General features: G+C 42.3%; 1 protein-coding gene across 10 annotated transcripts in view; it reads right to left on the reverse strand.

The window, feature by feature from the left end:
• Nucleotides 1-673: 673 nt before the first annotated feature.
• Nucleotides 674-13015, reverse strand: part of kdm2b (lysine demethylase 2B) — a 74401-nt gene continuing 62059 nt past the window's right edge. For 7 of the 10 annotated variants that reach the window (XM_062958741.1, XM_062958746.1, XM_062958743.1 and 4 more), the window contains 6 exons: nucleotides 12406-12678; nucleotides 8507-9189; nucleotides 6255-6418; nucleotides 4600-4761; nucleotides 3179-3397; nucleotides 674-1837 (listed from right to left, as the gene is read on the reverse strand). In XM_062958741.1, the coding sequence (XP_062814811.1) occupies nucleotides 1656-1837; nucleotides 3179-3397; nucleotides 4600-4761; nucleotides 6255-6418; nucleotides 8507-9189; nucleotides 12406-12678 (1683 nt within the window). In that variant the 3' untranslated portion in view covers nucleotides 674-1655. The remainder of the gene's footprint in view (nucleotides 1838-3178; nucleotides 3398-4599; nucleotides 4762-6254; nucleotides 6419-8506; nucleotides 9190-12405; nucleotides 12679-13015) is intronic. The other 3 variants (XM_062958742.1, XM_062958747.1, XM_062958744.1) reach the window with 1 other exon arrangement.

Consider the following 13015-nt stretch of genomic DNA (forward strand, 5'->3'; position numbering starts at 1 on the left):
CTGTTAATAAAAATACCTCCAAGTGAGAAACAACATTGTAACCACTAAGCTTTGTGCCTGAATAAACTTGTTATTGTTCTTCCAACATCTAAGCCTTTGCCGCATATATTATAAACCAAGTTACGCTACCATCTAAAGTGAATAAGAAGGGGAAAAAAAGTAAAAGGTCTCCTCCCTGAGTCTGGTGGTTGCATCTTCACAAAGTGGTGGAAATCATTACTAGCTCATTACAATGTCCAACTGGGAATACTGAATCCAGCAAGTGACGGATCTGGACCAAACTTGGCACACAGACCCAACATGGCCAACTGGGAATACTGAGATTTGGGAAGGTTGACTCAAGATTTTTGGGAATTGTAGTTCACTTACATCCTTATGCATTTTCTAATGGGAGCATTCATAAAAACCAAAAATACTGATTTTTTTTTCTGAGACATATGACCAAACTGATATTACCTAACATCCAAAAATAAGTAGCCTAGGCATTGATGGGCACCCAAGCTAGTTTTTAATATTTCTGACAATCCAGCCCATGATAGCTGCCAGGCACTGGTCCAGGACAAGGGAAGCTTCCTTGGATTTGGGTGGAAACGAGTGACATTGAACTCCAAAACTCTGGATGATCTCACCCAGTGGTTTCATGTAGAGCTTGAAAAGCATCACAGGCATCACGTGTTTTTTTAAAACAATCATTTATACAAATTCAACAGAAGCAAAACCGCATGAGGGACGGAGGTCTATGGGAAGAAAAACACCACTTTACAACAATGGCACTTATATATATATATATGTTTGCGTGTGTGTTCTTTCCCCTCTTCACTTTACAATCGGGAATTCGGCAGGCGACACCTTAAAACGGTGGTTCCCAACCTTTGGATCTCCAAGTATTTTGGATCCCAACTCCCAGAAATCCTAGCCAAAGTCCAAAACACTTGAGAGGACCAAAAGTTGGAAAACACTTGAAACAAGAAGCTGACAAAACTTGTAGTATCAACGAATTTGTTCCACAAGGATATTGCATTTCCCTCTGTTCACAAACATAACGACATTTTCAAAAAATCAGAAAAGAGGAATTTTTTTATACAGGGGAAACTTGGCAACATGTTTATTTTATTTATTATTTAAACTTATATTAAATAAAATAAACATGTTGCCAAGTTCATCCGTCGGCTGTCTTTTCTGCCTCCCAAGTGTGTACAATGTTTCCAGAATATCCATCCAAATCTGCTTTTTTTCCCCCTCCCCAACTGAAGGAATTATCCAACTTTCCCACCCGACCGTTTTTGTCTTTTTTTTTTAACCTCAAACCCAAATCAAAACATTGGCCACTGCCTTCAGTGTCGCTGCATAAATAACCTTTTCTTTTTTAAAAACAAATTTGTACAAAAATAGTTCTACGCAACGTAGGCTGTACGAAAAAGAAAGTTCACAACGCGAGAATCGACACCGCTTTTGAGTCTCTCCCAAAACATGTAGACAAGACCCCATCGTCCCCTCGGCCTGGGAAAAGTACGTCAGAGGCCCTGAGAGTGTCAGGATGCCACAGAAAAGTTTCAAAGAGTTTGAATTGCGCTCGGCGCATGCCCCAAAGCAACGACAGTTTCTGCGGGGAGCTCAGTCTTCGCCTCTATCGGCACCCATGCCGCCCGGAAACACTAACTCAGCTTCTGGAGCAGTTTCTCTTCCACTTGGCTGAACTGGACGCTCACAGACATCTCCGCAATGAACTGCTCGCAGCCCTCCTTGGTCACCTGCTTACAGTACCGCAGGTCGATCTGGCAAATGCTCCCGCAGCGCTTGAAGTAGGAGAGACACTGGTCCGTTACCTTGTTGCAGTCTGTCGAGGAAGAGAAGGAGGGGGGGAATTATTATTATGAGACCATCTAGATGGTCTTTGGAGGTCTCGTTGCTTATCTATGGTCTTATGAGGCCATCTAGATAGTCTTTGGAGGTCTCTTTGCTTATCTATGGTCTTATGAGATTGTCTAGATGGTCTTTGGAGGTCTCTTTCCTTACCTATGGTTTATGAGATTGTCTAGATGGTCTTTGAAGGTCTCTTTGCTTAGCTATGGCCTTATGAAACCATCTAGATGGTCTTTGGAGGTCTCTTTGCTCACCTACGGTCTTATGAGATCGTCTAGATGGTCTTTGAAGGTCTCTTTGCTTAGCTATGGCCTTATGAAACCATCTAGATGGTCTTTGGAGGTCTCTTTGCTCACCTACGGTCTTATGAGATTGTCTAGATGGTCTTTGAAGGTCTCTTTGCTTATCTACAGCCTTATGAGACCATCTAGATGGTCCTTGGAGGTCTCGTTGCTTACCTATGGTCCTATAGGACCGTCTAGATGGCCTTTGAGGGTCCCTTTCCTTACCTAAGGAGCCCCGGTGGCAAAGTGTGTTAAAGCACTGAGCTGCTGAACTTGCAGACCGATTGTGCAGCTAAGCAGACGGAGAGGAGAGGGGAATGTGTCTCCATTAACCCTCTCACACATCGATAGAAAAGGCAGTTCCAAGTGCAACATGGTAATCTGTCAGGAGGGCTTTGATTGTGTCTTCCTGCCTGGCAGAATGGGCTGTGGCGCAGCTGGTTAGTAGCCAGCTGCAATAAATCACTGAGTTCAAAGCCAATCTGAGTCGGAGTAAGCTCCCTCCCATTTAATAGTCTAACTTGCTGTTGACCTATGCAGCCGAAAGTCAGCAGCATCTGCCAAGTAGGAAATTTAGGTACCGCTTTATGTGGAGAGGCTAATTTAACTAATTTACGACACCATAAAATCTCCAGCAGTGTGTGGACATCAAGGACATTCCAGCTTCTGGAGACTTGAGGGAAAGCTGTCCAAAAACTAGAGCTGACACAGCATAATTCACCTTCTGAAAAGGTTATATTTCTGCTGTCGTCCCCGATAGTTCAGACTAAGGGGTTGTGGTACGTTTTCCAAGCCCCACAATCCTATTATAAATATTATACATTACATGTAATATTACTAGTAATATTGCAATATAGTCGTATAGTATAATATAATAATATATAATGCTAATATAGTGCTATACTGATAATATATGGTATGCATACATAACTTGCAAGCCGCCCTGAGTCCCCTTTGGGGTGAGAAGGGAGGGATATCAATGTCGCAAATAAATAAATAAATAAATACATAAATAATTAATCCCCTTGTACCTTGCAAGATGACCTCGGTCAAGGAGTCCCGCGTAGGGGTCCCGACCGCTGTGAGCAGGTTGATGGACTGGTCCGTCATGTGGTTGCAGTAGCTGAGGTTGAGCCGGGACAGGAGAGGCATGTGGCGGATGATCAGGCGCAAGGACGCATCCGTGATATCCAGCCCCGACAGGCGCAATTCCGTGATATTGCGCAGCTTGCTCCGGTTGTCGATTTGACCTGGGCGACAAACCATATGAGGAAGTTAATAATCATTCCTCGGGTCTTCAATCTTCCAGAGGTTCCGGACCTCAGTGTTCCAGACATCATTATAATATTATAATATACTAGCAGTGCCCAGCCACGCGTTGCTGTGGTAAAGTGTGGTGGTATGGGAAATACAGTATTGAGAAACACAACTGAGGGGGTTGCTAGGACACGAAATGAGCGAGGGGGCGGGGCCTACCCTTCTGACTGGCAGCCGGGGGAGAACGGCTCTTCTTTGTCCTCTGTAATTTGGACTTTATTTTTATAGGTTTTTTTTTATTGAAAGACATAGATTGGATGGCTATGTCTTTTGTGGCCAAATTTGGTGCGATTTGGTTCAGTGGTTTTGTTGTTTACTCCATGGGAAAAATGCACATAACATATTAATTATATACACACACACATATACATATCTCATTTTGGGGAGATGGAGGTGGGGTATAAATAAACTTATTATTATTATATATTGATAATAATATAATGTAATACAATAATAATAATACACTATTATAATTGTATATTTATATTACATGTAATATTACTAATAATATTGCAATATAGTCATATAGTACAATATAATAATATATAATGCTTATATAGTGCTTATATTTTGCTATACTAATAATATATTGTATGTATATATAATGATACAACATAATAATAAACTATTATAATTGTACATTTATATTACATGTAATATTACCAATAATATTGCAATATAGTCATATAGTACAATACAATAATATATAATGCTTATATAGTGCTTATATTTTGCTATACTAATAATATATTGTATGTATATATAATGATACAATATAATAATAATAAACTATTATAATTGTACATTTATATTACATGTAATATTACTAATAATATTGCAATATAGTCGTATAGTACAATACAATAATATATAATGCTTATATAGTGCTTATATTGTGCTATACTACTAATATAATATATTGTATGTATATATAACATGTAGGCCACCCTGAGTCCTCTTTGGGGTGAGAAGGGTGGGATATAAATGTCGCTAATAAATAAATAAATAGCCAATGTGGTCAATAGTTGAGAATTCTGACCCACATTCTACGCTCGAAGGAGAGCGCCCTGGGCACAAGGGTTCCTCCCCAGAAACCAGACCCAACCTCCCCCCAGAATCAGAGAAGAGGATGTACCGGGCCTGTTGTCAGTTGGTGGGGACAAAAGGTCTCGCATCTGGGCATCTTTAAGGCCCTCCACCCACTGGGCATCCAGCGTTCGGAGGAGTGGGCAACTGGAGCTGCAGAGAGCGGACACGGCAATCCAGGAGCAGCCGGCCAACAGCAAATCCCGGAGGCCTAGAGAGTCAGAAATATTAAAAATTAACTAGGTATTTTTAATTCCAAAAATGTGAGAAGCACTGAAAGGGTTAAATAAACTAGCCTCGCCCTGAGGAGAGTGAGTAGGCCGAAGCCTGTTAGAGTTAGTGGGCCAAAGCTAGTGTCATCCTAAGGAGCCTGAGTGTGAGAGAAGCTCAATGTGAGAAGGCCTCATGTGTGAAACTCCAGTGTGAAGGCTGCTGTGTGTAAGGCTACTGTGTGAAGCTCCTGTGCAAGTTCACTGTGAGAGGAGGCTCTGTGAGAGCGAAGCTAGAAGCAGTTTATCTGCAAGAGAAAGAAGCCCAGCGTTGAAGCGAAGTGTGTAATCATACTGAGTGAAGCTCCTGTGTAAGTTTGATGTGAGAGGAGGCTCTGTGAGAGTGAAGCTAGAAGCTGTTTATCTGCACGAGAAAGAAGCCCAGCGTTGAAGTGAAGTGTGTAAACATACTGAGTGAAGCTCCTGTGTAAGTTTGATGTGAGAGGAGGCTCTGTGAGAGTGAAGCTAGAAGCTGTTTATCTGCAAGAGAAAGAAGCCCAGCGTTGAAGCGAAGTGTGTAATCATACTGAGTGAAGCTCCTGTGTAAGTTTGATGTGAGAGGAGGCTCTGTGAGAGTGAAGCTAGAAGCTGTTTATCTGCACGAGAAAGAAGCCCAGCGTTGAAGTGAAGTGTGTAAACATACTGAGTGAAGCTCCTGTGTAAGTTTGATGTGAGAGGAGGCTCTGTGAGAGTGAAGCTAGAAGCTGTTTATCTGCAAGAGAAAGAAGCCCAGCGTTGAAGCGAAGTGTGTAATCATACTGAGTGAAGCTCCTGTGTAAGTTTGATGTGAGAGGAGGCTCTGTGAGAGTGAAGCTAGAAGCAGTTTATCTGCACGAGAAAGAAGCCCAGCGTTGAAGTGAAGTGTGTAAACATACTGAGTGAAGCTCCTGTGTAAGTTTGATGTGAGAGGAGGCTCTGTGAGAGTGAAGCTAGAAGCTGTTTATCTGCATGAGAAAGAAGCCCAGCATGGAAGCAAAGAAGGAAGTAGAAAGAACTTTATTTGTGTTTCGGAAACCTTATTTTTGTAAATAGTGCAACCATATTATTTTGCTACAAACGCCTCCTAAGGAAGAAATAACATTGGTCTGTATGTTTTGTTATTTTTATCACTTTTAGCTACTGGTGCTGGGTCACACTGCTGCTGCTAATAAGTTACTCCACTGTACATTTACGCCCAACAACCCTAACTAATAACCCCATTGCCAAACCAAGAGCTCAAAGCAAATACAGCTGAATGCACTGGTGCCTAAATTTTGGGATGCAAGAGGCGCAAAGCCAACCTCTCTCTGCTGCATCAACATCAGACATTTGGCCGAGGAGTCCAATGTGGAGCCCACACAAGGCAAAGCATATTGGGATACTGACTGGCAAGTGGCCACTTTCACCATGTATGTCTGAGATGTATGATGACCCCCTCCTTCTCAAGAGACATTACCTGGGAGTCTGTTGATGAGCCAGCTGAGCTGCTTCTTGGATGTGTTTGTCCAGCTCAAATCGAGGCTGACTGGCTGCCGCCGGATGATGCCACTGAGCATGAGCGGAGTGATGGACTTGCAATGGTTTAGGTCTATTCTGGTCCACAATCTTTTATCACAGCACCTGCAAAGAGAAGGCAGAAGGCCTCGTAAGAAATCCATCCTGGCACGTGGGCAGAAAGAGGTATCTACTCGAATTACATCACTAGGAAATCACATCACTAGGAAGACATCACCACAACTTGGAGAAAAAGCATGAATGAGTGAAGCTCCTGTGTAAGTTCATTGTAAGAGGAGGCTCTGTGAGAGCAAAGCTGTTTATCTGCATGAGAAAGAAGCCCAGCGTGGAAGCAAACAATACAATTGAATGAGATGGAAAATTAAAACGGGCGAAATTGCAACCAGGAGAGAATGCAATTTTTCACCCGCATCAGACATCATCCTCTCGGATTTTTGGAGGGCATCTGAGACCCAAGATGCTTCTCTGGTGCCCTCCAGAGGAGAAAGTAGAATCCTACATAGGTTGTGGTTGTGGTTTCTGGGAGGCAGCTCATTCCTTGCTCCTGCACAACCAAAAGAGTTCAATGTGTCATTTGCATCATATGTAGAATGAGAGAAGATAGGTTGCGGTGAGTCTTTTGGGCTGTATGGCCATGTTCCAGAGCTACCTCACAACCTCTGAGGATGCCTGCCACAGATGTGGGTGAAACACCAGGAGAAAAAGCTTCTGGAACATAGTCATACAGCCCGAAAGACTCACAGCAACCCAGTGATTCCGGACATGAAAGCCTTCAACAATACAATGAGAGACGAGTTCCCCAGAAAAAGAGAACCAGATACACTCCAGTAACAACTCCGTATCTATACATACAATAAAAGTGAAAATCTCATCAAACCTAAATGGGACAGCAGAACGTTAGATAAGTGAATATGTTGGATAATAAGGAGGGATTAAGGAAAAACCTATTAAACATTAAATTAGGTTATGATTTTACAAATTAAGCACCAAAACATCATGTTAGACAACACATTTGACAGAAAAAGTAGTTCAATATGCAGTAATGCTACGTAGTAATTACAGTAGAGTCTCACATGTCCAAACTAAATGGGCCGGCAGAAGCTTGGATAAGCGAATATCTTGGATAATAAGGAGAGATTAAGAAAAAGCCTATTAAACATCAAATTAGGTTATGATTTTACAAATTGACCACCAAAACATCATGTTAGACAACAAATTTGACAGAAAAAGTAGTTCAATACGCAGTAATGCTATGTAGTAATTACTGTATTTACGAATTTAGCACCAAAATATCATGATATATTGAAAACATTGACTACAAAAATGGCTTGGATAATCCAGAAACTTGGATAAGTGAGGCTTGGATAAGTGAGACTCTACTGTACTGTATTTACGAATTCAGCACCGAAATATCACGATGCATTGAAAACATTGACTACAAAAATGCGTTGGATAATCCAGAAACTTGGATAAGCGAGGCTTGGATAAGTGAGACTCTACTGTACTGTATTTACGAATTTAGCACTGAAATATCATCATGTATTGAAAACATTGACAATAAAAATGGCTTGGATAATCTAGAAGCTTGGATAAGCGAATGTTGGATATGTGAGACTCTACTGTATGTTTTAATTGTTGTTTATTGTTTTCTGGCCTCTGTCCCGTGTTAGCTGCCTCGAGTCCCTGCCAGGAGATGGTGGCGGGATAGAAAAATAAAGTTACTTACAGTAGAGTCTCACTTATCCAACACAAATGGGCCGGCAGAACATTGGATAAGCGAATATGTTGGATAATATGAAGGGATTAAGGAAAAGCCTATTAAACATCAAATTAGGTTAGGATTTTACAAATTAAGCACCAAAACATCATGTTTAACAACAAATTTGACAGAAAAAGTAGTTCAATACAAGGTAATGCTATGTAGTAATTACTGTATTTACGAATTTAGCACCAAAATAACACGATGTTTTGAAAACATTGACTACAAAAATGTGTTGGATAATCCAGAATGTTGGATAAGTGAGTGTTGGATAAGTGAGACTCTACTGTACTTACTTACAAAGCAGCCCTGGAAACTTCCCCTTTCTATTAAAACCAACCCATGATGTTCAGCTTTGAAATTGTGGTTTGGTGTGATTTTTTTCCCCACCTCCCTCGAACCCTTGAAGGAGCCCAGCCTCATGCAGGACTTACCACCGATTCCAGGTCCGGCACACTCTCATGCAGACGCAGAGCTCGCTGTGGCTGAGGTAGCGGAAGACGGCCATCCAGACTTCCCTCTGCATGACGTGGGCCGCCCCGTCGTCCAGCGGGAGAGAGTCCGGCGGGGGGCTGATGGGGGGCGGGCGGATGACGTGGCGCTCCATCTGCATGCACTTGGGGGGCGAGAGGGACGGGGGAGGCCGGGGCAGGGCCCGGGGGGTGCCCGTGCTGCTGCTGCGCAGGCTGAGCGAGAGCTGGTGCCGGAGCTCCCGCGGCGTGCCGTTGAGGCTCTTGTTGAAGCGGTGGGGCCGCTCCAGACCCAGCAGGCGCTTGGGCTCCTCGTTCTCGCTCTCGGGCTCCGACTTGATGGGCTGGTGGTTCTCCTGGGCCAGGCTGTTCTCCGTCTTTTGGATCTCCTGGTTGAGTTCCTTGCTGAGCTCCTTGCTGAGCTCCTTGTTGGGGAGGCGAGTCTTCCGGCGGATCTTGAATTTCTTCTTGTCGCGGGATTCGGCCCCCTCCGAACTGGGGCCGGCCATCGGGGAGCTGGAGCGGGACTGGTCGCTGTCTCTGCTTTTCGGAGGCTCCTCGGGGAGGTCATCCTCGGGCTCCTGCTTGAAACGCCGCGAGGGCTTGACCATGCCACTCCGGTCATCGGGGGACTTCCAGGATCGCCTCTGGAAAGAGAAAGCCCAGGCTTTAGGATCAGAAATGTGGGACGAGGAGGAAAAACCTTATGGGAGGACGCCACTTTCCTTTCCCCCCAGCCCAATCCCATTTTCTTTTTCTTAAAATAATAATAATAATAATAGTAATAAAAATAGGAAAACTCATGACCATTCATCATTCACTGCACCCTCACAGTGATGTTGACTGGCTATATCTGCCTAGAAGATCAGGGGGCAGAGGACTCTTACAAGTCAAACAAGCAGTCAAAGAAGAAGAACATGCCCTGGCAGAATATGTAAAGCAAAGTGAAGAACCTGCTCTGATTGAAGTCAAAAATCAGAAACTTCTCAAAACACAGCAAAGAATCAGTACAAGAAAACCGCACTACAAACTAGTGCTGACAGCTGGCACAACAAAACATTGCATGGAAAGTTCCTTGACAAAATTGAAGGAAAAGCTGATAAGGAGAAGACCTGGCTCTGCCTCACAAACGGGATCCTGAAGGAGGAGACAGAAGGCCTGATCCTTGCAGCCCAGGAGCAAGACATCAGAACAAAGGCAATTCAGGCCAAGATCGAAAAATCAGCTGATGACCCAAAATGCAGACTCTGCAAGGAAACGGACTAAACCATGGATCATCTCGTCAGCTGCTGTAAGAAAATTGCACAGACAGACTACAAACAGAGGCACAACTATGTGGCCCAAATGATCCATTGGAACTTATGCTTAAAGTCCCACCTCCCAGCAGCAAAGAACTGGTGGGATCACAAGCCTGCAAAAGTATTGGACATCACAGTTGTGGAAAAGAAAAAGGTTTGGATCATTGGTGTTGCCATCCCAGGTGACAGTCGCATTGACGAAAAACAACAGGAAAAACTCAGCCGCTATCAGGACCTCGAGACTGAACTGCAAAGACTCTGGCAGAAACCAGTGCAGGTGGTCCCGGTGGTGATGGGCACACTGGGTGCCGTGCCAAAAGATCTCAGCCGACATTTGGAAACAATAGACATTTCTACAAATATATAGACTAGGATGTCTTAATGAAAATACCAATGTTGAATCCATCCTGTTCTAATTATACTATCTATGTAGAAATGCTCTGACTCACTGCCTACATATTATAATTTATTATGCTTTATTTTATATAATAAAAGAACATTCCTAAAATAAAAAAGTGATACAACAGACCATAGGATAATTCTGCCTGAAATGCAGGCATTTATATTCTACCATCTAAGGAAATACATTAAAAAGTATTTTTAATGTACTAAAAAGCAAAAAATATACTATTCTAGGAGTAATAACATGATTTATTACTAGCCTTATTGACTTATCATAAATGCACGTTATATTATCCTTCTCTATCTCTCTGTTAACCAAATGATGACATACTGCTTGGAAATCCTGACTATTATTATTATTATTATTATTATTATTATTATTATTATTATTATTATTATTATTATATTTTCCAACAGTGTTACTGGAACAACAATGACTGTTTAATTTAACTTTAACAGTTTTTGGCAGTTCTTACCAATGTCAGTTCATTACCAGTGTCAGCTGCTTCTAACCTAGCGATTTTACTCAAAGTGTTTAAAGCTAGTGCTAATGCATTTTTGCTTTTTGGTGTGTTTCTTTGCCAAGTACTTTTGTATTATTATATCGCCATTTGTTGAGAGAGAGAGAGAGAGAGAGAGAGAGAGAGATGGATACTTTAGCTTTGTTTCTGGTTTTTGGTTTTTTTTCTCTCTCTCCCTTTTTGATCCTTTTTTAATCGGAGTTTTCCTACTTTCTATACAATCAAATGTTCTCATTCTTTTGATGTTAATTTACTCTATCTTATAAGGTAAAACTTCAATAAAAAATATATTAAAAAAAGAAAAGAAACAATAGACATTGACAAAATTACGATCTGCAAAAGGCCACACTACTGGGATCTGCACGCATCATCCGAAAATACATCACACAGTCCTAGACACTTGGTAAGTGTTCGACTTGTGATTTTGTGATACGAAATCCAGCATATCCATCTTGTTTGCTGTGTCATAAAATAAAATAATAGCAATAATAATTTGGGCTGGGCTTTAGCACAGCAGGTTAATCACCAAGCTGCAAGAAATCTTGCCAACTGGAAGGTTGAGAGTTCGAAGCCTGGGTCTGGGTAAGCTCCTGACCTTTAGACCAGCTCCTGCCTACCTAGCAATTCAAAAACAAATGCGAGTAGATAAATAGGAGCCGCATTAAAGCAGGGAGATATTTAGGCACGGCGGAGGAAGTTTACAAACAAAGAAAGCTCTTTGGCAGGGAGATGGAGCAACCGCAGAACCGAACACAGCCTCCAAAGATGCCGAAAGATGGTGTAATGAAGTACACATTTTTGGTTTACAAATGTTATGTTTAATTGTGTGTTTGTGTTTAGATGGGTAAGTATTGCAGTTGCTGCCTCTCAGCACTCAGCGGCTGGTTGCCATGGAGAAGTGGGCGGAGCCAACTGCTGTTTTACTGAAGAAGTGCAGAGTTTAAAAAAAGAGAGCCAGTCTATGCTCTGATGAGGCACAGGGAAGACTGATCCTAGGTTAAGGGGATCAGGGAGACTCAATTGGTCATTTTGAGTCAGTTTAAAATAAGTTTGGTGACTTATTTGATATAATCTGTGTCCTGATAAGGAACAGGGGTGACTGTGGTATAAAAGTGGCTGATGAATAGGGTTAACTACCTTAGGTAAAAGAAGTAATATTTCAGAGAGTTGATTCATCTTATTCTGTAATTGTAACTGTTATTAAGAATACCTCTTCGTGAGAAACATCACTGTAACTATTAAGCTTTGTGCCTGAATAAACTTGTTCTTGTTTTCCAACATCGAAGCCTCTGTCATATATATATTCTGAACCAAACACGCTACCATCTTAAGTGGATAAGAAGAAGAAAGGAATAAAAAGTAAAAGGTCTCCTCCCTGAGTCTTTGGTAGTTAGACCATTACAATTGGTGGTTCCATCTTTCCAAATTAGTGGAAGTCATAATTAGCTCCATTACAAATTGGTGGCAGCTCCTCGTAATTAAGAGCCCGTTACAATTTGGTGGCAGCGGTGGGATAAAAGGATTCCCCCCTGCCTGAAAGAACCTTAGACGTAATTAAGTTCTTTACAGATGGGAAAGCCTATATATACCTCTATGTATTGTCTGTCTTGTCATTGTTCTAATCGGCACTCCCAGGACTCACCTGCTTCCTCAGAGCCGGTTCCGGAGGCTTTTCAAATTTCCTCTTCCGCCGCAAGTGAGCTTCTTCCGACTTCCTCCGCAGCAGCGGGTCCACCAGAGAGGGCTTGGGGGAGCGGTCGTCCACTTTCTTCCGGGGCGGCTCCTCGCACTCGCCTTTCCGCTTGCCCAGATCCGGGACCACCTCCTTGTTCTCCCGGTTGATCTTCTGTTCTTTGAGCAGGGAGCCAGGGAGGTTGGAGGCATACTTGAACCCGGGCCCGCGCTTTTGCTTGTACACCAGAGACACAAAACACACAAGCAAACTTTATATCTTATGTCTTTTTACCGGGGCTTTTCGGCAGCATCAGAAAGTCAACACTGGGTTGGACAACTTCAACTATTTCAGGGATGAGAAAGGTATTTTTTAGGATCATGAAATAAAGCTAAGGAGGGCGGGAGTGCTGGCAATACTTCACTCTCCCCATTCTATAGAAGTCTCTTTAATGGCCTTCCCCATAGGAAAAACAAGGAGCCTATGAAAGTTTTCACTTTGGGCATACCTATAATAAATAATAATAATAATAATAATAATAATAATAATAATTATTATTATTATTATTATTATTAGAAAC

Source organism: Anolis carolinensis, chromosome X (assembly GCF_035594765.1).
Source record: "Anolis carolinensis isolate JA03-04 chromosome X, rAnoCar3.1.pri, whole genome shotgun sequence".
NCBI lineage: Eukaryota > Metazoa > Chordata > Lepidosauria > Squamata > Dactyloidae > Anolis > Anolis carolinensis.